The sequence below is a fragment of the Lynx canadensis genome, chromosome E1 (genome assembly GCF_007474595.2).
Source record: "Lynx canadensis isolate LIC74 chromosome E1, mLynCan4.pri.v2, whole genome shotgun sequence".
NCBI lineage: Eukaryota > Metazoa > Chordata > Mammalia > Carnivora > Felidae > Lynx > Lynx canadensis.
The window spans coordinates 2,588,552-2,615,747 of NC_044316.2; the positions used below are offsets into that span (position 1 = coordinate 2,588,552).

At 60.7% G+C, this 27,196-nt stretch overlaps 1 protein-coding gene and 1 non-coding gene across 15 annotated transcripts; both read left to right on the forward strand.

The window, feature by feature from the left end:
- Positions 1-649: 649 nt before the first annotated feature.
- CHD3 (chromodomain helicase DNA binding protein 3) lies at positions 650-26,660 on the forward strand. Of its 14 annotated transcripts, none has more exons than XM_030295907.1 (40): positions 651-946; positions 5,572-5,684; positions 6,225-6,395; positions 6,589-6,713; positions 8,425-8,708; positions 8,921-9,051; positions 9,225-9,375; positions 9,537-9,733; positions 10,043-10,276; positions 10,475-10,678; positions 11,191-11,402; positions 12,327-12,458; positions 12,842-12,941; positions 13,355-13,546; positions 13,686-13,886; positions 14,235-14,372; positions 14,603-14,724; positions 14,880-15,053; positions 15,181-15,322; positions 15,542-15,673; positions 16,789-16,906; positions 17,080-17,204; positions 17,401-17,632; positions 17,935-18,101; positions 18,583-18,760; positions 19,155-19,220; positions 19,636-19,721; positions 19,870-20,003; positions 20,563-20,707; positions 20,888-21,050; positions 21,149-21,261; positions 21,350-21,485; positions 21,599-21,700; positions 21,881-22,012; positions 22,162-22,270; positions 22,711-22,843; positions 23,105-23,346; positions 24,408-24,571; positions 24,805-24,931; positions 25,382-26,660. In XM_030295907.1, exons 1-40 carry the CDS (start codon positions 670-672, stop codon positions 25,620-25,622), a joined length of 6,345 nt encoding a protein of 2,114 aa, XP_030151767.1. In that variant the 5' UTR covers positions 651-669; the 3' UTR covers positions 25,623-26,660. The 14 variants fall into 14 exon arrangements, with proteins under 14 accessions (XP_030151780.1, XP_030151781.1, XP_030151767.1 ...); XM_030295908.1 differs by having other exon boundaries at positions 21,884-22,012; XM_030295909.1 differs by having other exon boundaries at positions 9,540-9,733.
- On the forward strand, positions 20,137-20,276 carry LOC115501919. The gene has a single exon (XR_003964969.1).
- Positions 26,661-27,196: the final 536 nt, after the last annotated feature.

The window sequence follows — 27,196 nt, forward strand, 5'->3', positions numbered from 1 at the left end:
GGAAAATATCTCTATTAATCTGTGCACTAATCAGTTATGAAAAAAGGGAGAAATTTGTGGGTTTCTGGGTAAGGGCTTGGAGATGGGGGTGTAACAGGGAGGAGAATGGGGGGGCGAAAAATGAAATATTAAGCCAGCCATTTTGTTTTAAAAGGGGATTTTTCCCCCCTCTCCCTTTCTTCATGGAGGGGGTGGCGGTGCTGGGGGGGGGTTGTTTTAAAAATAATTTCAAGGCGGCCATCTTAGTGCCTCAGCTCTGAGAAATATTTCTGAGCGCCCCCCTCAGAATTTAAATATATTTAAAGCAACGGAGAGGGGGGCCGAGAGAAGTCGAAAACTTTTATATATATATATATATTTTTTTAATCCCCCTTTCTTGTTCTCTTGGGAGGAAGGGGAGGGGGGGGAAAGTCTCTCAATTTTTTCCAAGACAATTTTTGGGGGTGGTTCGGCCCCCCTCGTGAGCCGGCGGCCCCGAGGGGGGGTCTGGAGGGGGGTGGCCCGGGGGTTTGGGGGGCTGGGGGAGGCGGTGGGGAGGAGGAGGAGGACGCCGCCGCCGAGGAGGAGGAGGAGGAGGAGGAGGAGGAGGAGGAGGAGGTGGTGGTGGTAGCGGTGGGGGAGGCGGGCGGGCGGTGGGTGGGGGGGTGGTGGGGGGGCCAGAGCCACAGGATGGCTTCCCCTCTGAGGGACGAGGAGGAGGAGGAGGAGGAGATGGTGGTGTCGGAGGAGGAAGAAGAGGAGGAAGAAGAGGGCGACGAGGAGGAGGAGGAGGTGGAGGCGGCCGACGAGGACTACGAGGAGGACGACGACGAGGGAGTGCTCGGGCGCGGGCCGGGCCACGACCGGGGCCGCGACCGCCACAGCCCCCCCGGCTGCCACCTCTTCCCGCCGCCGCCGCCGCCGCCGCCGCTGCCCCCGCCGCCGCCGCCGCCGCCCCCGCCGCCAGGTAAGCGGCCGCCCCGACTCCCGCCTCCCCCCCACCCGCCCCCCAGCCCGAGCGGGAGCCGCGGGCGCGCGAGGCCGGGCGGGGGCGAGGCACCCACCGCGCGGCCGAGCCGAGGCGAATCCGGGGCGCCGTGTCGGGCCCGTGGCCCCGCGGCGGGCCGGGCGGGCCGGGGCGGCGGCGGGCGGCGGCGGCGGCGGCGGCGGGCGGCCGCGGGGCCAGGCCTCTTCCCCTCCCCCGCCGCACCCCTCCCCCGCCGCCGCCGCCGCCGCTGCCGCCCGCCGCCGCCCGCCGCCCGCCGCCGCCGTCTCCGCCGCCGCCCCGGCTGGAGAGCGCTGGGCGCGAGCTGCGCGCGCGGACCGGGCCACTCGGTCGCGGCTTTCGGGGGAGGAGGAGGAGGAGATTTTTTTTTTTTTTTACCCTCGGCGGGGAGGGGGTAGGCAGGAAACGGCCGCGGAGAAGCCAGGGCCCCCTCCCTGGCCGAGCGAGGGACCGCGGAGACCCTGGCGGCCGGACGGCGGCGTGGAGGAGGGGCGCGTGGGGGAGGGGCGGCCGCGCGGGCGCCCCCCGAGCTCCGGCCCGAGTGGGGTGGCACTGAGGTAACGGGGGCTCTCCGCGTGTTGTGGAGCGGACCGTGGTGCCACCCCCCCCCAGGAGTTGGGGAGACGGGGATGGGGGGGGTCGGTGTCCGTCGGACCCCCACCTGCGGGGACCTCAGCGCCCGCCAACTCCGGGGCGTGCGGTGGCACGTGGGGGAGGGGTCGTGTGAATGTTTGTGGGCGGCTGGCGACCAGGGGCAGGTGGTGGCCACACTCCAGGCAGACCACTTCCTGGAGTCAGACCTGAGCCTACCGCCTCTCCCGCCCCCCCCCCCCCCAGCTCGCCATAGGGAGAGCACTCCTTTAAGATTCGGGAGCGAGGGGAGAGTGCCTGAGAAACCAGATGCCCCCAACTCCACCCCCTCTATCTCCAGTCTGCTCCGGGCTCTTTTGTGTCAAGTGCGGGGGGTGGGGGGGGGGTGCCCAGCGTGACCCCGGCAGTCTGGGGTGGCCGAGCTGCCCAGCTGTGACTCTCACGTGGCTGCCATTCACTGTCACTCACTCTCTCGCGGAAACCACCCGCACCTTGATCACGCTGGGGGGCGTGAACTGCCCACCCAGCTGTTCTGCAGCTTGACCGTCACTCAGCACCCCTCCCCCGGGATAAGTCCCCCAGCTCGCTCTGGGCATTTCCACCGGTGGTGGAAGGGACAGACTGCCGCGTCGCATGGGGGGGGGGGGAGACAGCAGTGGCCCCACTCAGACCACCCTCCTAGTGGACTGATTTTTAATCTTCTTGTGGATAGGGGAACATCCTCAGGGTGTTCACATTTTCTGCTTGGGGATGAACGGGGACATCCGCACCCCCAGGCCCCTGGGTGACATGAAGCACAAATGCACCAAACTTCAAGACGTCTCACATCACGCTCTTTGTAAAACTGTCATATTGATCTGCGTGGTTTAGGTAGCAAATGTTCCCCTTGAGTTGAGACAAGCTTTGAGGGAGTGTGGGGTGCCTTCTTGGGGGGGGGCGGCAGGAGACTGCGTGTCTGATGGAAACAGGACCCTCCCCCACCCCAGGCTTGTCTGAAAAAGGGAAAAGTTTTTAGAGAGTTATCCCAGAGAACCCAGGGATTTGCAAGAGGGGAAAGGAATAAAGAATCATGGGGAGGGGGGCGCCTGGGACACAGCAGACGAGCTAAGAAGAGGGAAAGGAAGGATGTCAGGTTGTGTTAGGGCACTGGCGGCTCTCACCTATTTGTACTGCGAACTTGGAATGTGGCATTCGGGTGTCTTTGATCCCGGATTTGGGTACGGGAGAGAGAGGAGCATGAAAGAATCTGAGGTCGAGGTGGGTCTTTGTGTCAGTTCTCCCTCCCCCTTTCCCCCCTGCTCTCCGAATAGCCGAGGAGAAACGTCAAAAAAAAAAAATTTTTTTTTTTTAATTTGTATTTGCAGTGAAAACCCACCTCCCCGCTCTCCCAGGGCTGTCTTACCCTCCCCCTCCCAGCCCTCCGAGTCAAAGGAGTGACCCAGATGCACCCCCCCCCCATGACTTTCTGAGGCAAAACTTTGGGGAAAATATTTTTAGTTCGCTCGTTATTTCTGTCTGCCTGAAGTGTGGGCAAAAGAAGCCTCCTCGAAGGAAATTTGTGCGGGCCGCCCCCCCTCAGCCTTCTCCAGAATATGACTTTGGACGTATCCGAGGTCTATTGTTTTTCATTCTGCTTTGATTCTCACCATTTTGTTTTACATTCTTACCCAAGACCAGTTTGATCCCTTCCCCCCTCTCGGCTCCTTACATTGTTAAACGTCTAAAATAATAGCGCTCGTGTTGGTGGGGGAAGGGAGCAGGAAGCCCAAAAACTCATTTCTTCTCCCTCCCCCTTCTGGCAAGTCTCGAGAAATAATATAACATAATATATAGATGTGATTCCGTGGGGGTGGGGGTGGGGAATGATTGTGGGTGGTGCGGAAAATTCTGGTAGTTTCTTTGCAAAAGGTCTGAAAATACAAACCCACCCCCTGCGTGCAGTACGCATGTGCAACAGACCTATTATGGTGGTGCGTTGTGGGGGAGGGAGGGGAATTTGAGAAAAAATAAATATATGTGTGAGAGATTGATGGCGAGATTAGGAGGGGAGCGGGGCGGGCGGGAGGCGCGGCCCGGGGCCTGGCTCCTCCCGCCTCCCCCCTCCCGCCTCCCTGGCGCGCCTGGCCCCGCCCCCGCCGCGCGCCGCCCTCCGCCCCCGCCCGCTCCGGGCTCGGAGCCGGGGTGTGGGAGAGTCTGGGCGCCGGGCCAGCATTGAGTGGCTGCTGAGACCGAGGTTGGGACTTGGATTTGCTTTATTGCCCTCCCTTTCCTTTCCTCGCCGTTGCTCCCCGCCTCTCCCCGCCGCCGCCGTCCTCCCCCCCCCACCCACCCCGAGTCCGGGAGCCTCCTGCCGGGGCGGGGAGTGCGGTGAACTGGCGGCGAGGTCCCGGGGCAGGTGCCCCCATCCCCGGCGGGGCGGGTGGCGGCCCGGGGCCTCTTCCCTGATGCGGAGCCAGTTGGCCTGCCCTCGCCACCGCCCCGGCGGCCTCCCGTTTCCATGTTCACATTAACCCACGTCTGGGGGGGGGGTGGTTAGGGCGAGCTGGCCACGGGGCAGGACGGCTCGGTGACTTCCTACTCCAGCCCGCAAGCGGACTTCACGGCCCCCCGGGGCCCTTTACGGGCTCCCCCCGCCCCCAGCCCCGTCCTAGAATGCCTCCCTGCACCAGGGGGACACGGGATGTTTTGAGGACAAGTGACATTGAGGAAGGAGGTGCTGGGATCCTGAGGCAGTGGAAGCCCTGTTAATTGTGGCTAATTTCCCCTTGGCCCTTGTGCCACGAAGGATTGTGTGTCCTAGAGCAAGGGGCTGGGCCAGGCCCAGGCCCAGGCCCAGGCTTTCCTCCTGCATGGCTGCCTCGGCCCAGCTGGGACAGGTCTGGCTGGTTAGGCTGGTGCTTGCTGGAGGGGGGAGGGAGGCCATCAGTGTCTTCCCCAGACTGGCAGAGGTCATGAAGAAGGGGGGGAGCATCAGGGAAGCACCCCCCCCCCACCCCGCCCCTGCCTGGGGAGAAAGCCAGGGACCTAGCCCTTTGCAGGTACAGGCTGTCCTCTGGATTTGCGCTCACCAGTATGTTCGAGTGCTGGTGCCTTGGAGGACGCACGTGCAGGGTGTGTCTTTGTCTCGTATCTTTGTTTGGGTCTCCCTCACGGCTTCTGTGTGAATGGGACTAAATTTGGAGACTAAGGGTGAGACCAGGGGACAAAGGGTGGGGCCCCTGAGTTCTCTAAGAGAGCAGGGGTGTGGAAATAGATCTGAGGGAGGGTTCCAGGCTACTTGGGAAGAGGAGGAATGTTCAGGGAGTTGTGGAGACTTTCGCAGGGTTAGGGTGTGACGAAGGAGCCAGACACTGAGGTCCTGTGGGCAAGACGTGAAAATGACTGGCGAGGACTGCTTTTCCTCCAAGGCTGTGTTGGGGTGACAGGAGGCTTGGCGATCGTCTGCGGAAACATAAATAGAGGCCTCCCTCGTGGCAAAAAGGATGTGAGGGCCCCGGGGTGTTAGTGTGAGAACCCAGGTGTCCACCTTTGGCTCTCCCCTCTCAGCATCTGGCTTAGGGAGCTGCCAGCTTGTGTCTCCCCACTCCAAGTGCTGGGGTCAGGCCAGGCCAGCAGCTGGGCATGGCTTCCCCGGTTCCCGGGCAGGATGCCAGCTGGCTGAGCGAGGGGGAACGCAGGAGGGGCCCTGGCGGCGTCTGAAAGGACCTGCCACAGTCAGAGCCCATGGCCTAGAGCCTGCTCCCTTGTTAGTAGGAGGGGAGAGGAGGGAGTGGTTTGGCTGCTCTACCCTCCTGACCCCTGACCTCCCATTCAGAACCCAAGCGCCCCAGAGTACTCGAAGCACTCTCTGTGCGCATGCAGCGAAGGGAGGCAAGGTTTGGAGGAGTTCATGGCCGAGTTCCTGGAGAGTTGGGAACAGAAGAGGTGAGGGAGGGTGAGGTCTAGGGGCTGCCGAGACTGGAGGCTCAGGGTTTCTGGTGCTCTCCGCTCCAAAGATAAGGACGACCTTCGGCTGCTGCCTTCGGCCTTGGGCGTGAAGAAGAGAAAACGAGGACCCAAGAAGCAGAAGGAGAACAAGCCAGGGAAGCCCCGAAAACGCAAGAAGCTCGTAAGTGTCGAGGACTCCCGTCTCCACAGCGAGGCTCGGCAGACCTGTTCTCCGAGGCTCGGCAGACCTGTTCTCCGAGACCCGCGTTACCTCTGGTCCCCATTATGGAGGGCGGGGGGATCCTGAACTCAGGGAGGTCTGACGCCCCTCCCCGCTCTTGCTGGCCTGGAGCTCGTGGATGGCGGGGACAGGGGGCGGCAGGGGTGGGGGTGCTGACTAGCCTCACTCCCTACAACCCAGTAAGAGCCCAGCTGCCCCCGGGACTTGCCTTAGCAGCAGGGAGTAGCAGTTGAGAGCAGAGGCTGCGGAGGCCAACGGGAGCCTGGTAGTTCTGTGTCTTCTTGGTGGCTTGTTTAGTTGTCCGTGCCTCAGTTTCCTCATCTGCCAAAAAAAAAAAAAAGTGGATAAAAATAGATGAGTTACTATCTCCAGGGATCTGTCGGGAAGACGAAAAGAGAGACGGTGCACGTTGTGTGCTAAGAACAGTTCCTGGCACGTGGTGGGACTGGAGAAATGTTATTTTTACTTCCCCTCCCTTAGGACAGTGAGGAGGAATTTGGCTCTGAGCGAGATGAGTACCGGGAGAAGTCAGAGAGCGGAGGCAGTGAATATGGAACCGGACCAGGTCGGAAACGGAGACGGAAGCACAGAGAAAAAAAGGAGAAGAAGACAAAGCGGCGGAAAAAGGGGGAGGGCGACGGGGGGCAAAAGGTGAGTGGGATTCGGGAGCGAGGGGGACAGGCCCCGGGAGCGAGGGAGGGCCGCAAGGAGGGGTGCGCAGTGGAGAGGCTGTACGGGGATGGGCTGGAGAGCCGGTGGGTCCGTGGGATGGTGAGGGCGGGGGAGGGGGGCCAGCGTGGGGGCTGGGGAAGCACCTGCCTCCCAGAAGCTTCGTGTCTCCCAGCAGGTAGAACAGAAGTCGTCAGCGACTCTGCTGCTGACCTGGGGCCTGGAGGATGTGGAGCACGTGTTCTCCGAGGAGGATTACCACACGCTCACCAACTACAAAGCCTTCAGCCAGTTCATGAGGTGTGGGAGGGCTGGCGAGTCCTGGTGACCAGACGCGTTCACTTAGGGAGGCCCTGAACCCCTCTAGAGTCAGATAAAGGCTAAGAAACTGCTCCCCAGAGAAATGCACAGCGCAGACACGCAAAACTGCGCACAGAACTCCAGAGATGTCCCAGACTCCTACAGACCCAGGGACCGCAGGCAGGACCCCTGCACGGGGTGGGGCGGGGGGGGGGGCGGCTGTCATTCCTGCGCTAGGTGAGAAAACTCTCTAGCGACAGAGCACAGCGAGGGCCAACAGACCCAGTTTTCCCGAGTCACTTCTCTCTAGACTGAGGCTCAGAGAGAATATCAGTGTGGCCCGATTGCCTGGTTATCCAGGCCCCCGGCCCTTCCTCAGGACCCCGTGAGCATGGAGAACACATCGCTGGCTGGGGAAGCTGAGCTTCAGTGACTCCCCAAGTAGAACAGGCCAGAGCGGACAGGCCTTCCGGGGAGCAGGCGCTTTAAATAGTGGAGTCCTCTGCGGGTACAGGTCCTGGCTCCGTCTGGGGCCCAGTTTCTTCTTTAATGTTCAGTTTCTGAGTCTGTAAAATCAGCACCGTCACACCATGTCTCTCATAGGGGGTCTTGCGGGGAGTTGCTGGGGTAAAGAAAGCCCAGGGCACTCTCAGGGTCTTCCCCGCCCCCGCCGGCCCCGGCCCCTCCGGGGCGTGTGCCATACTGGGTAGCTGTCCTCGGTACTGTGTCTCCCCTGCCTCACTGCTTAGGACAGTGCTTTTGTGATCACCGAGGTCACCTGTGTCCTCATGAGACTTTAACATCCCACCACAGAGCTCCACCTGCCACCCTTTGGGCTCCACCTGCTGGCACCCATTCATCAGGGCCCCTGGAGCTTACTAGAAAAATGCAGAGGATCTTGGCAACATGCAGTATTCGTTAAAAAATAGTTCTTTCTTAACGTTTATTTGCTTTTGAGAGAGAGTGTGAGCTGGGGAAGGGCCGAGAGAGAGGGAGACCCAGAATCAGGCTCTAGGCTCTGAGCTGTCAGCACAGAGCCCAAGGCAGGGCTCGAACTCACAAGTTGTGAGATCATGACCTGAGCCGAGGTCAGACACTTAACTGACTGAGCCACCCAGGTGCCCCCACATGCAATGCAGTATTATCTTGAGTATGAAAGGCATGATGCATGAGAAAGTGTTTTATGAACTATCAGATAGTCTAAGTATCTTTACTGACATCTTTTTTTGTTTGTTTCATCCTTTGTTATTTCCGCGAATTTGTTTTCTTTTTCCCTTTTTTTATATTTTTTTTCTTTTAAGCTTCTTATTTATTTACTTTTAAAGTGACCTCATTCCTGGGGCACCTGGGTGGCTCAGTCGGGTGGTTAAGTGTCAGACTTCGGCTCAGGTCATGATCTCGCAGTTCATGGGTTCGAGTGCCGCATCAGGCTCTGTACCGAACACTTGCTCAGAGCCTGGAGCCTGCTTCGGATTCTGTGTCTCCTTCTCTCTCTGCTCCTCCTCCGCTTGTGCTCCGTTTCACTCTGTCTCTCAAAAATAAGTAAATGTAAAAAGAAAAGCAAAAAACTTAAAGTGACCTCATTCCTAACAGGCCGTATTTTCGCCACCCAGGAACTCTAGCTCGTTCGCAGACTTGGTTGCTGAGGGGAAATGGCAGTGTTCCCGGACCATCTGGGAAGGTTCCGAGTCTTCTGCTTCTATGTTTCCAGGCCCCTGATTGCGAAGAAGAATCCTAAGATCCCGATGTCTAAGATGATGACCATCCTTGGGGCCAAGTGGAGAGAGTTCAGTGCCAACAACCCCTTCAAGGGGTCGGCAGCTGCCGTGGCGGCGGCCGCGGCGGCGGCGGCCGCAGCTGTGGCTGAGCAGGTGTCAGCTGCCGTCTCCTCGACCGCCCCCGTAGCACCTTCCGGACCCCCCACCCTTCCAGCACCTCCTTCTGCTGATACCCAGCCCCCACCCATCCGAAGAGCCAAAACCAAAGAGGGCAAAGGTGAGGAACTCTTCGCTCAGAACAGCGGTCACCCCGCTGTCCCGACTGCGCAGCCTCAGATTAGAGCATACAATTGTCTCCTTGGCCCTGACTGTCACCGCAGAGACGCTTTCCAGGAAGAGGCTGCAGGGAGACCAGAGGCCCCCGTGACCTCCGTTATTCCAGGGTGTCGTGACCTCTGCTCTTTCTCCCTCACCCCACTCCTCGTTCAGGTCCAGGCCATAAAAGGCGGAGTAAGAGCCCCCGAGTGCCCGACGGACGCAAGAAGCTTCGGGGAAAGAAGATGGCGCCACTCAAAATCAAACTAGGGCTGCTGGGTGGCAAGCGGAAGAAGGGAGGCTCGGTGAGTGGCCCCTGAAGTCCGCTGAGCACTGGAGGGGGGGGGGGGGTGTCCAGGGCTGGGGGTCCGGACGCAGGGGTCCACGAGGGAAGCCGGAACAGGAGCCAGGAGCCAGGGGCCTGGGGCGGGCGGCGGCGTGAAGCCGGCCTCCCTGACCACCACGGGGCTATGGGCAGTATGTCTTTCAGAGCGACGAGGGCCCCGAACCCGAGGCTGAGGAGTCAGACCTGGACAGCGGCAGCGTCCACAGCGCCTCGGGCCGGCCTGATGGCCCTGTCCGCACCAAGAAGCTAAAGAGAGGCCGGCCAGGGAGGAAGAAAAAGAAGGGTGAGGGGTGCTCGCTGTGTGTGGCTTTGACAGCCTGCCTTCCTGCCGTTCGTCCGTGGTCTTCATTTTTCCACGCTGTCTCCTTTATTCAACCCTTCTCTCTCTCCGTCCTCCCTCTCCCCTCCTCTCTCCGTGCCCCGTGCCTCCCCTGGTGTGCGCAGCAGTCCTGGGCTGTCCCGCAGTGGCCGGGGAGGACGAGGTTGACGGCTACGAGACGGACCACCAGGATTACTGTGAGGTGTGCCAGCAGGGCGGGGAAATCATTCTGTGCGACACCTGCCCTCGTGCCTACCACCTCGTCTGCCTTGATCCTGAGCTTGACCGGGCTCCTGAGGGCAAATGGAGCTGCCCCCACTGCGTGAGTACGCGGTGCCCTCGGGGACCCCAGCCCCACCCCCCATCTTCTTCCTGCCCACCCCCCCCCTCCACCACGCTTGGGTTGTTCGGTGCCAGATGCGTGAGGTCCCGGGATCCTGGTTCCTCGCCCCCTCCGCCTCCGCCACCCGAATCCACGGCCTCAGAAACTGAGGCGTCCCGCCCCTTCGTTCGCACCCACCTCCTCTGCGCCTCTAGGGTTCAGGTGGCCCGTCTTGGCCTCTGGCTCCCGGTCTCGCCGCTCACGTCCTTCCTTCCTTCCACCTGTCTCTGTCTGTCCCTGGCCTCCCAGGAGAAGGAGGGGGTCCAGTGGGAGGCCAAGGAGGAGGAGGAGGAGTACGAGGAGGAGGGAGAGGAGGAAGGGGAGAAGGAGGAGGAGGACGACCACATGGAGTACTGTCGCGTGTGCAAGGATGGCGGCGAGCTCCTGTGCTGTGATGCTTGCATTTCTTCCTACCACATCCACTGTCTGAACCCGCCCCTGCCTGACATCCCCAACGGTGAATGGCTGTGTCCCCGATGCACAGTGAGTGCGCCCGCCCCACAGCGTCTACTGGCGGCCTGACTCCTCTCCCCCCTCTGGGATCCAGACATCCAGCGCTCTCCTCTCCCCTCCCCTCCCCTCCCTTGCCCTTTGACTCCCCTGTGGGACCCCTTTTCTCCTGCTCTAACGGTGGGCTGTGTTTGCCTCTGTGTCTCCTCCTCGCGCGTGTCTCCCCCCAAGTGCCCCGTGCTGAAAGGCCGCGTGCAGAAGATCCTGCATTGGCGGTGGGGGGAGCCACCCGTGTCAGTGCCGGCGCCCCAACAGGCGGATGGGAACCCGGATGCCCCACCCCCCCGCCCCCTTCAAGGCCGATCCGAGCGAGAGTTCTTTGTCAAGTGGGTGGGACTGTCCTACTGGCACTGCTCCTGGGCCAAGGAGCTTCAGGTACGAGGCCCCTCCTTTCCCCCTCCTGTCACCCCCTTGGCCCCTGCTGTCACTCGCTCGCCCCTCGGGCGCCGTGGTCCCACACCCCTCGCTCGCCCTCACGCTAGGCCTCTGGCCCTCCTCCTGCCGTTGTCTCCACGTGTGGTTCTCTGGCTCTCCGATCCTGTCCACGTCGGCCTCCCTTAGCTCTCCTCCTTCGAGAAAACCTAGCCTTCCTTAGCTCACTCTCCTTCTGTGTCTGTAAGCACGTGTTACCAGCACCCTCAATCTTGCTGACCTCTTCCCTGCGTCGTTTTGCTCGTTAGGCCCTCCTCGCAAGGCCCTGCCTGTCCTGCCTTGCGCACTGTCCGTTCTCCCGCTTTGGCTTTCCGCGTGTCTCGCCCCCTCTTTCACAGCCCCTTCCCCGGGCCGCTCCCCCCCCCCCCCGGGGCCCTTCCCTGACCCCCCACCCCCCCACTTCGTCCTCTTCGGATGCCGGGACCATCTCTCCCCCGTCCTCTGCGTCCCATCAGTTGGAAATCTTCCACTTGGTGATGTACCGGAACTACCAGCGGAAGAACGACATGGATGAGCCCCCGCCGCTGGACTATGGCTCTGGCGAGGACGACGGGAAGAGTGACAAGCGCAAGGTGAAGGACCCACACTACGCAGAGATGGAGGAAAAGTACTATCGCTTTGGTATCAAGCCGGAGTGGATGACCGTCCACCGCATCATCAACCACAGGTGAGCCTGTGGCCCGTGGGCGGGCCTGCCGGGCTGGGCCGCTCGTGGTGGCGGCCGTGACCCCGCGTTCGTATTTGTCCGGGAACCAAACGCCTGCTCCCGTTGGATGACTCCCTTTGGGCCTGTGTCCTCAATGGGACAGACCAGGAGGAGAGTCCGGGCGGGCGCGACTCTTCTGTCGTCGCCTCTAATCTGATGACACGCGAGTCTGGGTGTCGGGGCATGAAAGCAAACGTGGGAAACGTGGTTTAGCCAGGCCGCTGTTTGTAGTAGCAGTCCTTTCTTGCCGGGACTTGTTACCGCCCGGCGTTATTCTAGGTGTTTACCCATTTCGTTGCTGCCTTCCGCAGCAGAATGTGAGCTCCGTGAGAACAGGGTCACTTGTCTGTTTTGTTCACTGCTGGATCACCCCTGCCCAGAACGGTGCCTCACCCCTCACAGGCGTTCAGTCGATACCGATGAGACGAACGAACGATATAGAAGCCCAGGGATGTTTTCTGATAGTTGATTTTTAAATTTTTTTTGAAGTCTTTATTTTGAGAGTGAGCACGAATGGGGAGGGGCAGAGAGAGAGAGAGAGAGGGACAGAGAGAATCCCAAGCGGGCTCCGTGCTGTGTCAGCAGAGCCCAGCGTGGGGTCTGAACTCACGAACCACGAGATCATGACCTGAGCCGCGACCACGTGTCAGGCATTTAACCGACCGAGCCACCCAGACGGCCCTGATAGTTGATCGTTAAGAAGCCATCCGGAAAAAGTTAGGGCGGTCCTCGGCCATCCTGAGTTCCCCTGCAGTGTCCCGCCGTTGAGGATTAGGTAACATATGCTACGTGTTTGCTGCTGACCGCGTTTGTTAACGATTTCCGTCTATTTGGTCCGTGTTCTTTTTCTCCTCCTGCTCCCCCTCTTGGCCTTCTGCCCCACAGTGTGGATAAAAAGGGGAATTACCACTATCTGGTGAAATGGAGAGACCTGCCGTACGACCAGTCCACGTGGGAGGAAGATGAAATGAACATCCCTGAATACGAGGAGCACAAGCAGAGCTACTGGCGACACCGGTGAGGGAGGCGGGTCGTGGGCTAGAGGGAGTCTGAGGCCGGGGCGCGAACGCTAACCCTCAGGCTGAGCGGAGGTACAGTAGGGACAGGCGCCCCACCTGGCGTGAGGGCAGGGGGAGCCCGCGCGGGGTTGTCCGGGGTGGGGCCGGTAAAGAGGCGGCGTGAGGAACAGAGGGAAGATCCTGAGTGATGGGGAAGAGGGTGCTGGGGCCGGGGGAGGGTCGGCTCCGGAGGTGAAATCTAAGGGGTGATGGTGAGGAGCCCTGGGGGAAAGGAAACGTGAGGAAGTCAGGTTGAGGGGAAGCGGGATGTAGGTCTGGAGGGGTTCAGAAGAGGGCGAACCCTCGAGGAGCAGGCCTCGCTCAGACCCGCTCTGTCCCCAGAGAACTAATTATGGGGGAGGACCCGGCCCAGCCCCGCAAGTACAAGAAGAAGAAGAAGGAGCTGCAGGGCGACGGGCCTCCCAGCTCTCCTACGAATGACGTGAGTCCTCCCGCCTGGCCCGTCTCCCGTTTCTAGAACCACGCTGATGGACAGCTTCCCAGGGGCTGTGGACAGGACTGCCCAGTTTCTGCGAGCTCTCTGAGCGGTAGCCCCTCCCTGCGGTGTCCAGCCTTGTCCCGGGAGTGGCGGGGAATTCTGGCAGTTTGCGAGGAAGCCGCTGGAAGCAGCGGCACGCAGGGCTCTCCCGCCGCCAGCCACCTCTGTCGTGCTGCCGGGGCTGGCTTTCAGGAACGAGGGGGAGGTCCCGGAGACTAGAACGTTCACAGGCTCGGGCCTAGTGGAGGGAGTCGTCGTCCACCTCCACGTCGGTGCCAGGGCGAGGGCGGAGGAGACCAAGGACCCGAGGGGCCCCGACCGTCCCCCTTGAGTGTCCGGACTCCTTGCCTCCGCAGCCCACGGTGAAATACGAGACTCAGCCACGGTTTATCACGGCCACGGGAGGCACGCTGCACATGTATCAGCTGGAGGGCTTGAACTGGCTGCGCTTCTCGTGGGCTCAGGGCACCGACACCATCCTGGCTGATGAGATGGGGCTGGGCAAGACCATACAGACCATTGTCTTCCTCTACTCTCTCTATAAGGAGGTGCTGGATGCTGGGGCCCCCGAGGGGAAGAGCGGGGAGTGGAGGGCCCTCGAGGGCAGAGGATGGCAGGGAGGAGCGTGGCAGCCAGAGGACTGGGGTCACATCCGGACTAATGGTCCCCCCTACCCTCGACCCCCAGGGCCACACGAAGGGTCCCTTCTTGGTGAGCGCCCCACTCTCCACCATCATTAACTGGGAGCGGGAGTTCCAGATGTGGGCACCCAAGTTCTACGTGGTGACCTACACGGGGGACAAGGACAGCCGGGCCATCATTCGGGAGAACGAGTTTTCCTTCGAAGACAACGCCATCAAAGGTGGCAAGAAAGCTTTTAAGATGAAGGTAGGCCCCTCGACCTTGTCTTCTCTAAGAGCCTCAGCTCCGTTATTTCTCTGCCCCAACCCCAATTTTAGTTTCTCGGCGCTCTCCCTCCTTTCCTCCACCTACTCTCACGCTTCTGCTCTCCTGTCCTGGAGACGTAGGGCGTCCATTCTGTCCTCACTGGCCATGTGTTGGTGGTTCGGGGGCCACGTTCAGTAATCCCTGCGTGGAGTCAAAGTTGGAGGACAGGCTGTCTGGCTCCTCTTTGGCAATCACGGCCAGGATGGGGTGTCTGGTAAAGAACAGGGGTGGAGGTCTAGGCGCCTGGGTGTCGGGTGGCAGCCGAACGGACGATGGCTGTGTTGGCAGAGGGAGGCCCAGGTGAAGTTCCATGTGCTCCTGACATCGTACGAGCTGATCACCATTGATCAGGCAGCACTCGGTTCCATCCGCTGGGCCTGCCTTGTGGTGGATGAAGCCCATCGGCTCAAGAATAACCAGTCCAAGGTGAGCGAGATACCCAGAGCTCAGAGTTTTGCTCTACTTCTAAAAAGGAAAGTTCTGGACTTTCTGTGGTCCGGAAGGCAAGATGCCTGGGGACCTCCGGTGGGGAGAGAGGGACAGACTAGGGATTCGGGGCCTCTCATCCTAAAGGGAACCGGAAAAGTGGATACCGTGGTCCAACCACTTGCCACTAACGGGCCCGTTCTCCTGCCTTTCCTTGCCCCACTTTCTAGTTTTTCAGGGTCCTCAATGGCTACAAGATAGATCATAAGTTGCTGCTGACAGGGACTCCATTGCAGAATAATCTGGAGGAGCTTTTCCATCTGCTTAACTTCCTCACCCCCGAGAGGTTTAAGTAAGTGACTCAGCAGGGCGGTCTGCAGAGATGAGAAGTGGAGGGACGGGGAACCTGAGTGGGCAGAGGATTCATCTAAGTGAAGCATGGAGCCTGAGGTCAGGGGCAAAGAACCTGATGGGCATTTCAGTTCCTTATCTTCTTCTGGCTGCTAGCAATCTGGAAGGCTTCTTGGAGGAGTTTGCTGACATATCCAAAGAAGACCAGATTAAGAAACTGCATGATTTGCTTGGGCCGCACATGCTGCGGAGGCTCAAGGCCGATGTCTTTAAGAACATGCCAGCCAAGACGGAGCTCATCGTTCGGGTGGAGCTGAGCCCCATGCAGAAGTGAGTTGAGAGCCGGGTGACCTGGATCCGGGGCTGGGGTTTGGTGGCAGCTTTCCAGGACGTGGCGACCCAGGGCGCCCTCATCACTGCCTCCTTTATTGTGTGTCTTCCGCGCCCTGGTCTTTAGGAAATACTACAAGTACATCCTGACTCGGAACTTTGAGGCCTTGAATTCACGAGGTGGTGGGAACCAGGTGTCGCTGCTCAACATCATGATGGACCTTAAGAAGTGCTGCAACCATCCCTACCTCTTTCCTGTGGCTGCTATGGTGACGCACGCACTGGGGGCTGATGGCGCGCTAGCTCTGTGAAAACGGGATGGCGGCGGGGGGGGGGGGGGGGGAGTGGAGGCGGGGCGGGGGGCGTGGCACGGAGTTTCTGGGAGGAGTGGGAATGTGCAAGTCGTGGACGCTGGATTTGGGCTTTGGGCATTCTGGGCACAGTCAGAACACGGGGACGGGTTTCCTGATCTTCCCCTCCCTTCGCAGGAGTCCCCCAAACTGCCCAGTGGGGCTTATGAGGGTGGGGCACTTATTAAGGCATCTGGGAAGCTTATGCTGCTGCAGAAGATGCTGCGAAAGCTGAAGGAGCAAGGACACCGAGTGCTCATCTTCTCGCAGGTGAGCCGGTCTGTAGCTGTGTTGACCTCGGGCCGGTCCCTTACCTCGGTCCTGTGGCCACCACGGTATGAGAGGCTAGGAGGTCACACCCTGGAGGGCGTCTGGTCTGGCTGCATTCATCTTGGCCTCTGATCCCTGTTCTTAACTAAGGTTGTGGAAAGTCGTCGGCCGGCTTCTTTTAAGCCAAATGGGGAAAGGCGGAGGGTGGGTCATCTGTCTGCTCAGGGTCGTCCCTGGGACTGGAACTGTTTCTTTTTTTTTTTTTTTTTTAATTTTTTTTCAACGTTTATTTTTTATTTATTTATTTATTTATTTATTTTTAAAAATTTTTTTTTTCAACGCTTTTTATTTATTTTGGGACAGAGAGAGACAGAGCATGAACGGGGAGGGGCAGAGAGAGAGGGAGACACAGAATCGGAAACAGGCTCCAGGCTCCAAGCCATCAGCCCAGAGCCTGACGCGGGGCTCGAACTCACGGACCGCGAGATCGTGACCTGGCTGAAGTCGGACGCTTAACCGACTGCGCCACCCAGGCGCCCCTATTTTTTATTTTTGGGACAGAGAGAGACAGAGCATGAACGGGGGAGGGGCAGAGAGAGAGGGAGACACAGAATCAGAAACAGGCTCCAGGCTCTGAGCCATCAGCCCAGAGCCTGACGCAGGGCTCGAACTCACGGACCGCGAGATCGTGACCTGGCTGAAGTCGGACGCTTAACCGACTGCGCCACCCAGGCGCCCCTGGAACTGTTTCTTAACCAGGAGCGGGACAGGAGAGCCCAGAGCTCTTACAAATCCGATGAAAGCGATAGGTCCGCTCTCTGGAAATCTGCAAGGACAGACAGTTATGTACAGATTTTCTGGGCATTCGTAGGTTTCCCCGAAACCTTTTGTGGGTCTCAGAGGAGAATCTCTGCCTCAGGAGACACAATCCTGAGCCCAGCAAGTATGACCAGAACGTGGGGCTTGAAGAACGTGAAGAGGGACTGGGCGGGGGGGCAGCACCAGTGGAGCACGGGACGGGGCTGGCGGAAAGTGGAGGGATCGTGGTTGGGGTAAAGACGGGGCCCATCCTGCTGCTCCGTCATTCCAGACTCCGTCCTCTTCTCTTGGCATAGATGACCAAGATGTTGGACCTGCTAGAGGACTTCTTAGACTACGAAGGCTACAAGTACGAGCGCATCGACGGCGGCATCACTGGGGCCCTGAGGCAGGAGGCCATCGATCGGTTCAATGGTGAGCGGGAGAGGCCTAGGCCCCACTTTGCGGGCAAGGCCCATGCCTCCTGTGCCTAGGTTCCCAGCATGGCGGGCATTTATTTACCACCCCGCTTCCGAGCTGGGGGTGCGGTTGTCTGCGGTCAAGGAGTGTCTAGTTAGCAGGTGCCCAACCCCTTTCTCTGCCCCCAGCTCCTGGCGCCCAGCAGTTCTGCTTCCTACTGTCCACCCGGGCCGGGGGCCTGGGCATCAATCTGGCCACTGCCGACACTGTCATCATCTTCGATTCCGACTGGAACCCTCATAACGACATCCAGGTGGGAACTCGCCTCCTGGAGCCTCTGCCCCAGTTAGCAGGGAAATGTGGGCTCTGGGCAGAGAGTGTTGTGTCCTGCGGTCAGAAAGGAACCTCTCGGGAATAGATGAGCCTCCGTTCCCAGGCACGTGAGCTGCGTCACAGGCCCTGCCACCCCCCGACCCCAGTTCATCCCCACTGTCTCCTTGCCCCTGCAGGCCTTCAGCCGTGCTCACCGGATCGGCCAGGCCAACAAAGTGATGATTTACCGGTTTGTGACTCGAGCGTCCGTGGAGGAGCGCATCACACAGGTGGCCAAGAGGAAGATGATGCTCACCCACCTGGTGGTGCGGCCTGGGCTGGGCTCCAAGGCGGGCTCCATGTCCAAGCAGGAGCTGGACGACATCCTCAAGTTCGGCACCGAGGAGCTGTTCAAGGATGAGAACGAGGGTGAGAACCTTTTCCTGTGGTTTCTGGAAAGCAGCCCCTTGCCCTCACGGGAGCACTTGTCTTCTGAAACCCTTCCAGAAACGCTCCCCTGTGCAGCCTGGGGAGGAAGGTTGGCCTCTCTTCTTACACGGAGGGTTGAAGACAACCACAAATCTCTAGACTCCCGGGGAAAGGGTCTTCTCCCCTTTGAGCTCCTGGGAAAAGGAAGCAGATTGGAGGGCTTTTCACTGACCCTTTGCTAAAGTTCTGCCCGAGGTTCTGGTTGGAACTCAGGGTCCCCTCTCGTTCCCGGTCTCCACCAGGGGAGAACAAGGAGGAGGACAGCAGCGTGATTCACTACGACAATGAGGCCATCGCGCGGCTGTTGGACCGGAACCAGGATGCGACAGAGGACACCGACGTGCAGAACATGAACGAGTATCTGAGCTCCTTCAAGGTGGCGCAGTACGTGGTGCGGGAGGAGGACAAGGTGAGAGGCTTGGGGTCACGACGCTGTGTAGCCCGGGCCACCTCTGAAGGGTAGAGTCCCTCATTGGACCTCGAAGTAGGAGGCTCCCCTTCCGCTCTTGTCTTTTATGTGCTCTCTTCCCGTTGCACCCAGCCAAGGGCAGTAGTGGACCTCAGACAGGTTGTTTCCCTAACGGGCGAGAGCAGACTTTGCGGAAGACTTAGGCGAAGAAAGTACCGATAAACACAGAAGGCGGTGCCGCGGTGGCTCTGGGTGAGAGCGAGAGGGACGCAGAGGGCGCTGGAGGAGAGGTTTAGGAGACAGGCAGGTGGGAGCAGAGGAGAAGCACGTCGCTGGTAAGAAGGAAGGAAGGTGTGCGATGCCCGGGACATTCACGCAGAGTCCAGGAAACCGGGCGGCCGGGGAGCAGGGGCTTTGTCGCGGGGCAAGCACCGGGCGGGCGAAGAGGGAGGCTGCCAGCATTCGTTCTGCTGCCCTCCAGATTGAGGAGATCGAACGAGAGATCATCAAGCAGGAGGAGAACGTGGACCCCGACTACTGGGAGAAGCTGCTGAGGCATCACTACGAGCAACAGCAGGAAGACCTGGCCCGGAATCTCGGCAAGGGCAAGCGGGTTCGCAAGCAGGTCAACTACAACGACGCCGCTCAGGAGGACCAAGGTGAGGACCGCCCCCGACGGAGGAGCTGGAGAGGGCCGAGGAGGAGTCTGGAGGCCGGGGTGCATTTAGAGCGCCGTGGAGGGGCAAGAGGCTGGGAAGGGTCCGCGGGACCTGCCAGGAGGCCAGGCGGTTCATGGGCGGCCTCAGCCAGCTGGTGGCTGCAGAGGCCCCGTGTGGGCACCCAGGGTCCTCGCCTAGTGCAGGACCTGCGGGAGTCGGAGGCGAGCAGGGATGAGGCGAGAGGCGAGCGGCTGTTCGGGACGTGGCCCCCCAAGTCAGACTGCGGCAGTCACCTGGCGTCACCAGGGGGCCCGGGGCCGGAGAAGGGGAGGCCTCCAGGCAGAAAGGGCTTATCCCGGGAGCCGTCGCCAACCACTGTGCTGCCTCCCTACAGACAACCAGTCCGAATACTCCGTGGGATCGGAGGAGGAAGATGAAGACTTTGATGAGCGTCCAGAAGGTGGCACCTGTTTTCCTGATTTTCCACCTTAACCCTTCCTGTTTCCCTCCCGGAGCCCTTAAGTCCCCTGCTTTTGTGCAAACAAGTGCTTTTCTGGAGACGCGGTAAAAGGACGAGATTCCACCGTTAAAACTTGGAGTATGTGAACACATGGGCTTAGATGGCTGGATGAAAAATCGAGAAAGCTTTACATTCCCACGGGTAACCTGGCTCGCATCGAGTGTCTGTTGCCAGGGTGTTAACGTGCCTGGCTTCTTCCAGGCCTGCTGGGTTGGTAGGGCTGAAAGTGCCACGTGACCCAGGCCTTGCCTGGGTTCTGCGTCTTGTGGGCCTGGGGTGCTGAGAAGGACTGAGGGGTGGAGGAGGTGGGGGGCCCACTAACCAGGTCACCCTCCCCCTCCACGCACACACCCAGGGCGTCGACAGTCCAAGAGGCAGCTCCGGAACGAAAAGGACAAGCCGCTGCCTCCCCTGCTGGCCCGAGTTGGGGGCAACATCGAGGTGAGAGCCGGGCCCAGGCCCCCGCGTGTTCCTTAAGGAGAGGGTGAAGCCGGGAGTGGGGGACCGAGGCCGAGTCGCTGAGGGGAAGGACCAAGAAGCGAGATGCCGGAACGCTCACGGCCCGCTGCCCGCTCGCCCCGACCCTCAGGTGCTGGGATTCAACACCCGGCAGCGGAAGGCCTTCCTCAACGCCGTGATGCGCTGGGGGATGCCACCACAGGACGCCTTCACCACGCAGTGGCTGGTGCGGGACCTCAGGGGCAAGACCGAGAAGGAGTTCAAGTGAGTGCGGGCACCCGGGGTGGAGCTGCACGCGAGGGTACGAGCCGTGCGTGTCCGCTCCTTCCTCTTGGCCGCCACGTGATGTGACCTTACTCAACCGATTCATCACGCTCCCCTGCCACGCGGCGTTTTCCGGCTTGGTTTCCTGGGGCGTGGACTCAGCCTGCCCACCTCCCCTCAGCCGAGCCTAGAGCAGAGAGGCCTGGCTTCCTCCCCCACAGGGCAGGTGGTTAAGACAGGAACCTGGCCCCGGGCTGGCCTCGCCTCACATTTACTCGGTAGGGGAGCTGGTGGACAGGATGAAGAGCTGACTGATGGGGCCTAGGAAGGACGCACCAAGGCCACGGAGACTGTGGAGACACAAGGGGAGGGGCGGAGGCGGGAGATGGGGTTTGGAGGGCTGGTTGCGGTGCGATTGAGCGGCCCTGGGAGGACCCCTGGGGGCACCCTGGAGGCACCGTGGGAGTTTAGGGTTCAGGGGATGAGGGTGACATCCTCGCTGGCTGCTCGGGCCCCTCCTGAAGCTCTCCTAACCTGCGTCCCTCCCCACGCTCCCCAGGGCCTATGTGTCTCTGTTCATGCGCCATCTGTGTGAGCCCGGGGCAGACGGTTCTGAAACCTTTGCTGACGGGGTCCCTCGGGAGGGCCTGAGTCGCCAGCAAGTGTTGACCCGAATTGGAGTCATGTCTCTCGTCAAGAAGAAGGTACTCGTCTCCTTGGCCAGAGTCAAGCTGGCCACCTAGGCCCCATGCCCCCCTCTGCCTGGCGACCCCGCGTTCTGGATTCAGGCTGGCGGGAGAGGAGACCCGGACGGGGCTGAGCTTCCTGTGTGTCCGGCGCCCGCAGCTGACCCCTGTCCCCCACGGTCCCGGTGCCCCTCTCAGGTGCAGGAGTTTGAGCACATCAATGGGCGCTGGTCGATGCCCGAGCTGATGCCCGACCCCAGTGCCGACTCTAAGCGCTCCTCCAGGGCCTCCTCTCCTACCAAAACGTCTCCCACCACCCCGGAGGCTTCTGCTACAAACAGCCCTTGCACTTCTAAACCTGGTAACGGGGGCCGGGACGCAGGAGGGGTGGGCAGGGAGCCAGCGCCCCGCGGACAGAGGAGTGGGAGACAGCGTGGGGTCTCTGCCTCCCCCCTGCAGCTACTCCGGCTCCAAGTGAGAAGGGAGATGGCGTCAGGACACCTCTTGAAAAGGATGAAGCGGAAAACCAGGAGGAGAAGCCCGAGAGGAAGATCGAGAAGATGGAAACAGAGGTGTGTGGCTGCCTGGCTCCCCCAGAGAAGGAGACAGTCAAGGTGTCCGGAATCTCTGCTTCATCCTGACCCCATGGTCGTCTTCTAGGCCGACGCCCCTAGCCCAGCCCCGTCGCTTGGGGAGCGGCTGGAGCCAAGGAAGATTCCTCTAGAGGAAGAGGTGTCTGGAATAGCAGGAGAAATGGAGCCTGAACCTGGGTACCGGGGGGACAGAGAGAAGTCAGGTGGGTTCATGGGCTTAGGGCTGATGAGGGGCTTCGAGTGTGGGAGTTCCCTCTTCCGGGGTCAGGGGATGAGGGTGACATCCTCCCTTCGTGTCCCCTTCCCCCTCCCACAGCCACAGAGTCAACGCCAGGAGAGAGGGGGGAGGAGAAGCCATTGGATGGACAGGAACACAGGGAGAGGCCGGAGGGGGAGACAGGGGATTTGGGCAAGAGAGGTAATGGGTGGAAGGACTGGACACCTGCGTCCCTGGGGAATCGGGCGGTGGAGTCTGGGGGCCAAATGCCTGGGTCCTGGGGGCGGGGGTACCGTTCCAGGGCCTGTCTGGTGCAGGGCGGGGTCTTCGGGGCTGCGAGGAGCCCCTGCCGAGGTGTGAGCTCTGCCCCGTCTGCCCCAGCAGAGGATGTGAAAGGGGACCGGGAGCTTCGACCGGGGCCTCCTCGGGACGAGCCACGGTCCAACGGGCGGCGCGAGGAGAAGGCGGAGAAGCCTCGGTTCATGTTCAACATCGCAGACGGCGGCTTCACAGGTGGGGGGCTGTCCCTGCCGCCTGCTCCTCACTGGGATGCGCTCATCCTCGTGGGCACTGTCCCCTCCCGCTGTCCACACTCCGCACCTCCGCCCGGCTGCCGTTCCCCGAGTCCTGACGCCCGTCTCTGTCTTCTGCCCGCTTCTCAGAGCTTCACACGCTGTGGCAGAATGAGGAACGGGCAGCTATTTCCTCGGGGAGACTCAACGAGATCTGGCACCGAAGACACGACTACTGGCTTCTGGCTGGGATTGTCCTGTATCCTTTGATACGAACGCAAGAAAAAAAAATAGTTCTCCCAGCCCGGAGAGGGGAGTCACGGAGAAAGAAGAGTCCGCACCCAGGGAAGGGGGGGCCGTGCCACACTTTGGGGGAGATCAGGTCAAAGGGAAGGAGTGTTTTTTGGTCCTTAAAACATTTTCTTAATGTTTGTTTAAATTTTTGAGAGGGAGAGAGACAGAGCACGAGTGGAGGAGGGGCAGAGAGAGAGAGGGAGACACGGAATTGGAGGCAGAGGCTCCGGGCTCTGAGCTGTCAGCACAGAGCCCGACGCGGGGCTCGAACTCCCAGACCGCGAGATCGTGACCTGAGCCAAAGTCAGACGCTTAACCGACCGAGCCACCCAGGCATCTCGAAAGAGGCGTTCGTGGCGCAGCCCATCCCTGTTAAATTCCTTGACGGCCCCTCCCTCGTCACAGCCATGGCTACGCACGGTGGCAGGACATCCAGAATGATGCTCAGTTTGCCATCATCAACGAGCCGTTCAAAACCGAAGCCAATAAGGGGAACTTCCTGGAGATGAAAAATAAGTTCCTGGCCCGGAGGTTCAAGGTGGGGATCGGAGAGAGAAGGAACAGCGTCGAGGAGGGGGTTGGGTCAGAGGTGGGACCAGGTCTGTGGGGAAGGTTGACGCCGTGAGGGTGGCAGCGATGCCGGGGGCCCAGAGCGGAGCGCGACCTCGTGGCCGTGCTGGGTTGTCACGGTGCATCCCGGTGTGAGGCTGGGGTGCTCTGGGCCGGCAGCGAGGGCAGCGTGGGGCCGCGGCGCTGCCCCCCCCACCGTCCCGCGCTCACCCTCCCGCCGGGCCCCCAGCTCCTGGAGCAGGCGCTGGTGATCGAGGAGCAGCTTCGGCGGGCGGCCTACCTGAACCTATCGCAGGAGCCGGCGCACCCCGCCATGGCCCTCCACGCCCGCTTCGCCGAGGCCGAGTGCCTGGCCGAGAGCCACCAGCACCTCTCCAAGGAGTCGCTGGCGGGGAACAAGCCGGCCAACGCCGTCCTGCACAAGGGTAAGGGCCGCGGCGGCCCCGCGCGGGGGAGGGCCCACAACGCTGCGTAAGTCTTCACCCCGCACCCCTCAAAATCTTCCCACCCCTCTGACCCCCTTCCCCTCTGAACCACCCCCCTCTGACCTCTAACCCCACCCCGACCCACCCGGCCACCCCGTGGTTCTAGCCTCTAGGGTTTGTGCGAGCCAGCCCTCGTCCGCGCCCACTAGCGGTCACACCAGTGCCCAGTGGAGGGACCCTCCCCCCTTCCCCAAACTCCGTGAGACTGTGCCGCGTCCCCTCCACAGGGCGGAACTTCTTCGTTGACCCACACGCCTGCCATACCGCTAATAGCACCCTCTCCGGGGCCTTGGCCTGTGTGTAGCCCCCAAAAATCCTTCCCGCCCCCGGTCCCAGAAATCACGTTCCTCACGTCTCGCTCGCCCCACAAGACAGAAACTGCCACCGTCCCACCCTCTGACCCTGCCCCACGAAGCTTCCCGTTGACCTTCACCCCTTTCTCCCCAAGCCTCTCACCCTACTGATAATAGATTAAGTTCCAAAGCCCTCTAACCATCTAATCCTGTCTGACGTAGTGACTGACTCCTGGCCCCCTTGATTCCTGTTCTAATTCCTTGAATCTGTAATGCTGATCCTCTAACCTCCCTCCCCCTTACATATTAAAACCCTGATTCCTCGAATCTTCGACACCACTTACCACCTCCCACACCTCCTGACTATTTCCTCCCCGTCCTCCCCACCCCCAAAACCTCACTCTTGCAGTATGGGATGTTCTGACAACTCCCCGCCCCGTGTCTTCCAATGTCTTCCCCCCCCCCACCCATCTCCCTTTTCTCCGTATTCCCGTTTCCTTTCCTCTCTCTCCATCTGTGTTCTGGTCTCTCTGATTCTTCACCTGATGCCTTTTCTCCCCCCGCCCCCCCCCGAGTCACTCTTTCTGTCTACTCTGTCATTTCCTTGACCTCTGGTTCTTTGGTATCTCTGACCTCCTCCTCTTTCTGTCTTCCTGACTGTGTCTGTTCCTCTGACTCCTCGTCTTTTCCTGGCTCCACCTCTCCCTTTCCCTGTCTTTCTCTTGCCCCTCTTTCTCCGTGGCCCGGGCCCCAGTTCTGAACCAGCTGGAGGAGTTGCTGAGCGACATGAAGGCGGACGTGACCCGCCTGCCCGCCACGCTGTCCCGAATACCCCCCATCGCAGCCCGCCTTCAGATGTCCGAGCGCAGCATCCTCAGCCGGCTGGCCAGCAAGGGCACGGAGCCTCACCCCACACCGGTAACCCTCGTTGTCCCAACTCCACTTTTCCCCGTGGGCACTCTCCTGCCCACGTTCCCATCGACTCTAGACCGTGCGGAAAACCGCCTTGCTCCAACACGCTCCCCACCCTCGAGGCTCCCTGCGTCTATGCCACGCGCTCCGTAGTTCTGGAGTTGACCCGTGTTCACCCGACGGCGTCTTTTCTCTCTCAGGCTTTGGCGCCTCTAACGTGGGCTTGCTCTCTCTTGCAGGCCTTCCCCCCGGGTCCGTACGCTACACCTCCGGGGTACGGGGCGGCCTTCAGCGCCGCACCCGTAGGGGCCCTGGCCGCCGCAGGCGCCAATTACAGCCAGATGCCTGCAGGGTCCTTCATCACAGGTCAGCCGGGGACTCCTCCCCGCTCTTCCCAGTTCTCCTCTCCGAGCTTCAGCCCCGCTCGGCTGCCCGTTTACTGCTCCGGCCCATCCCGCTTGCGGGCACGTGTCCACTGTTCCACGGAGTGGAGTCGTGCTGGGCTCTGGCCTTCCCACCCTCTGATTTCCCTTCCAATCCCGTTGCCAAAAACCTAAGGCTTTCAGTGGTCCTGTGGCTTGGTCCTGCTTACCCGAGCCTCCCCCGTCTGGGTTACTTCTGGGGAAGAGAAGGTGAAGTCAGGAGGGTGGGTAATGGAGTTGGAACATGAGAGGGGTTCGCCCTCGTCTTCCCACCCCTGCTACCCTGGAAGATCAGAAGGGGCACGAGGTAACCTAGCAGTGAAGTGCTCTGGGCGGGAAGCCATGTCTGGGAGCGGAGTCAGGATTGACCCTTCCTCACCCCCTTCCCACACAGCCGCCACCAACGGCCCTCCGGTGCTGGTGAAGAAGGAGAAGGAAATGGTGGGGGCACTGGTGTCAGACGGGCTGGATCGGAAGGAGCCCCGAGCCGGGGAGGTGATCTGTATAGACGACTGACCGGACCCCAGGCCTGCCCATCACCCAGGCCTCGTGCCCGGGGCCGCCCCCCAGCTCAGGCTCTGGGACCTGCGGCCAATTCTCCACCTTCCCCACCCCTGGGGCCACCTCTGGGCTAGGAGCCCCCCCACCCCTCTCTACGACTCCTCTCTTCAAGAAGGGCCCTTTGTCTCTCCCTCCTCCCGTGCACCTTTCCCACCACGCTTTGAAGGCCATGCTGGTGCGAAGAGGTCTGGGTGGGAGGCGGTTAGCGGGGTCTTCTGAGTCCCTTTCTCCCCCCCCCCCCCCCACCCAACACACAGCTTCTGGATATGTGGTTGTGGGGAGGAAAGAGGTGGAGCCTCCCCAGTCTTTACTCCTGCAGTACGAGCTCCATCCCCTGCGGAGGTGGGGGTTAGCCTTGCCTGGCCTTTAGGAACTTTGTGGGGGGTGGGGGGGGGGACAGCTCTGAAGAGAGGAGGGGGACTTGAGAGAGGGAGGAAGGGAAGAGGAGGGGTGGCTGCATGTTTCCTTCCCTACCCCCCCCCCCCCCCCATGCGGAGGGCGAGCAGTTAAAGGGAGGGAGCCCACTCCCGGTCAGCCTCGGAATAAAGCCTCAGAATCACTGGCTGTTACCTCCTGCGCACCGGCATCTTGTGTTGGGAATCTGCCCCTCTCCCTAGGGACCAAGGACCACCCCCACAGAGAGAGTAACGGTTGGGCGATACTCCCTCAAGCCAAAGAGGAGCTCCCCAATCTGTTCTAGGGATCCGGGTAACCTAGAAAGGGTGGGAGAAAATACTACAGGCCAGACATGGGGGAGCCCCCGGCTCTTGGGTTCAGGTTCTCGGAGGACTTCTGCCCTCCCTCCTGAAGGCCTGAACACGGACTACATTTGAGTGGGTCAGGCAGGGGGCCTCGTCAGGGGGACGACCTTGCCTTTGGGACCAGAGCGAAACGGCGGGGGGCAGGCTGGGGAGACACGGGCATACCCTCCCCCCCAGGAGGGGCCGGGGAGGGGGGCAGTTTGCATGGCGAACCCCTACTTCCTCTTCGCTGCCCCTCACTTTCTTGCTGCCCCCTTCCCAGTCTCTTCACTCCCCACTCCTGGGCTGTCCCCATCCCCTCTTCTGTATCAGGTGTATTGGTTGTACATATAAATTATACTTTCCTTTCTGTGTGCTCTGTTATTTTTGAGTGGGGGACTTCTTTGGTGGCGGGGGGGGGGATAAGGAAAGAAAGGGTACTGCTTTCTGCCATTTCGTGTTACCCATCTGTCTTTTCCTTTCTTTTTTTTAAACCTCCTGACTTCCTGTTTCTTATTGTTTCCTTGGATCACCAACTAAAACTCCGAGGCTCTTTCTCCCACCCCAGCCCTGGTGCGATGAACTCGGTGTAGAGATGGAGGGTGAGGGAGCAGCAGGCTACCGCGCTGCCCTCAGGCTGAGATCAGAGACCAGGTAGGGCTTCCTGGGCAGGGGCGAAGTGGGGGGAGGGGACCGGGCACGATTCCGAACTGCCTCCCGTCCGTCCTTTTCATCGCGCTTCCCACCTTCAAGTTGCTGAGTTCCTGCAGGAGTCGGTAGAGGTCAGTCCAGCCCCGCAGGCTCAGTTCCAAGTGGGGGGCAGAGCACCTTTTTTTTAAAAGGAGTTGGAGGGGTCATACTTGCCAAAGATCTGAACTGCTAGATCTCTCCTTGACACGTACTGTTCG

Coding starts and splice junctions, on each gene's coding strand:
- CHD3 (XM_030295907.1), top strand. CDS start 670: ATGGCTTCCCCTCTGAGGGACGAGGAGGAGGAGGAGGAGGAGATGGTG. Junction 20,004..20,562: donor AAGACCGAGAAGGAGTTCAA/GTGAGTGCGGGC, acceptor CACGCTCCCCAG/GGCCTATGTGTCTCTGTTCA. Junction 24,572..24,804: donor CGGAGCCTCACCCCACACCG/GTAACCCTCGTT, acceptor TCTCTCTTGCAG/GCCTTCCCCCCGGGTCCGTA.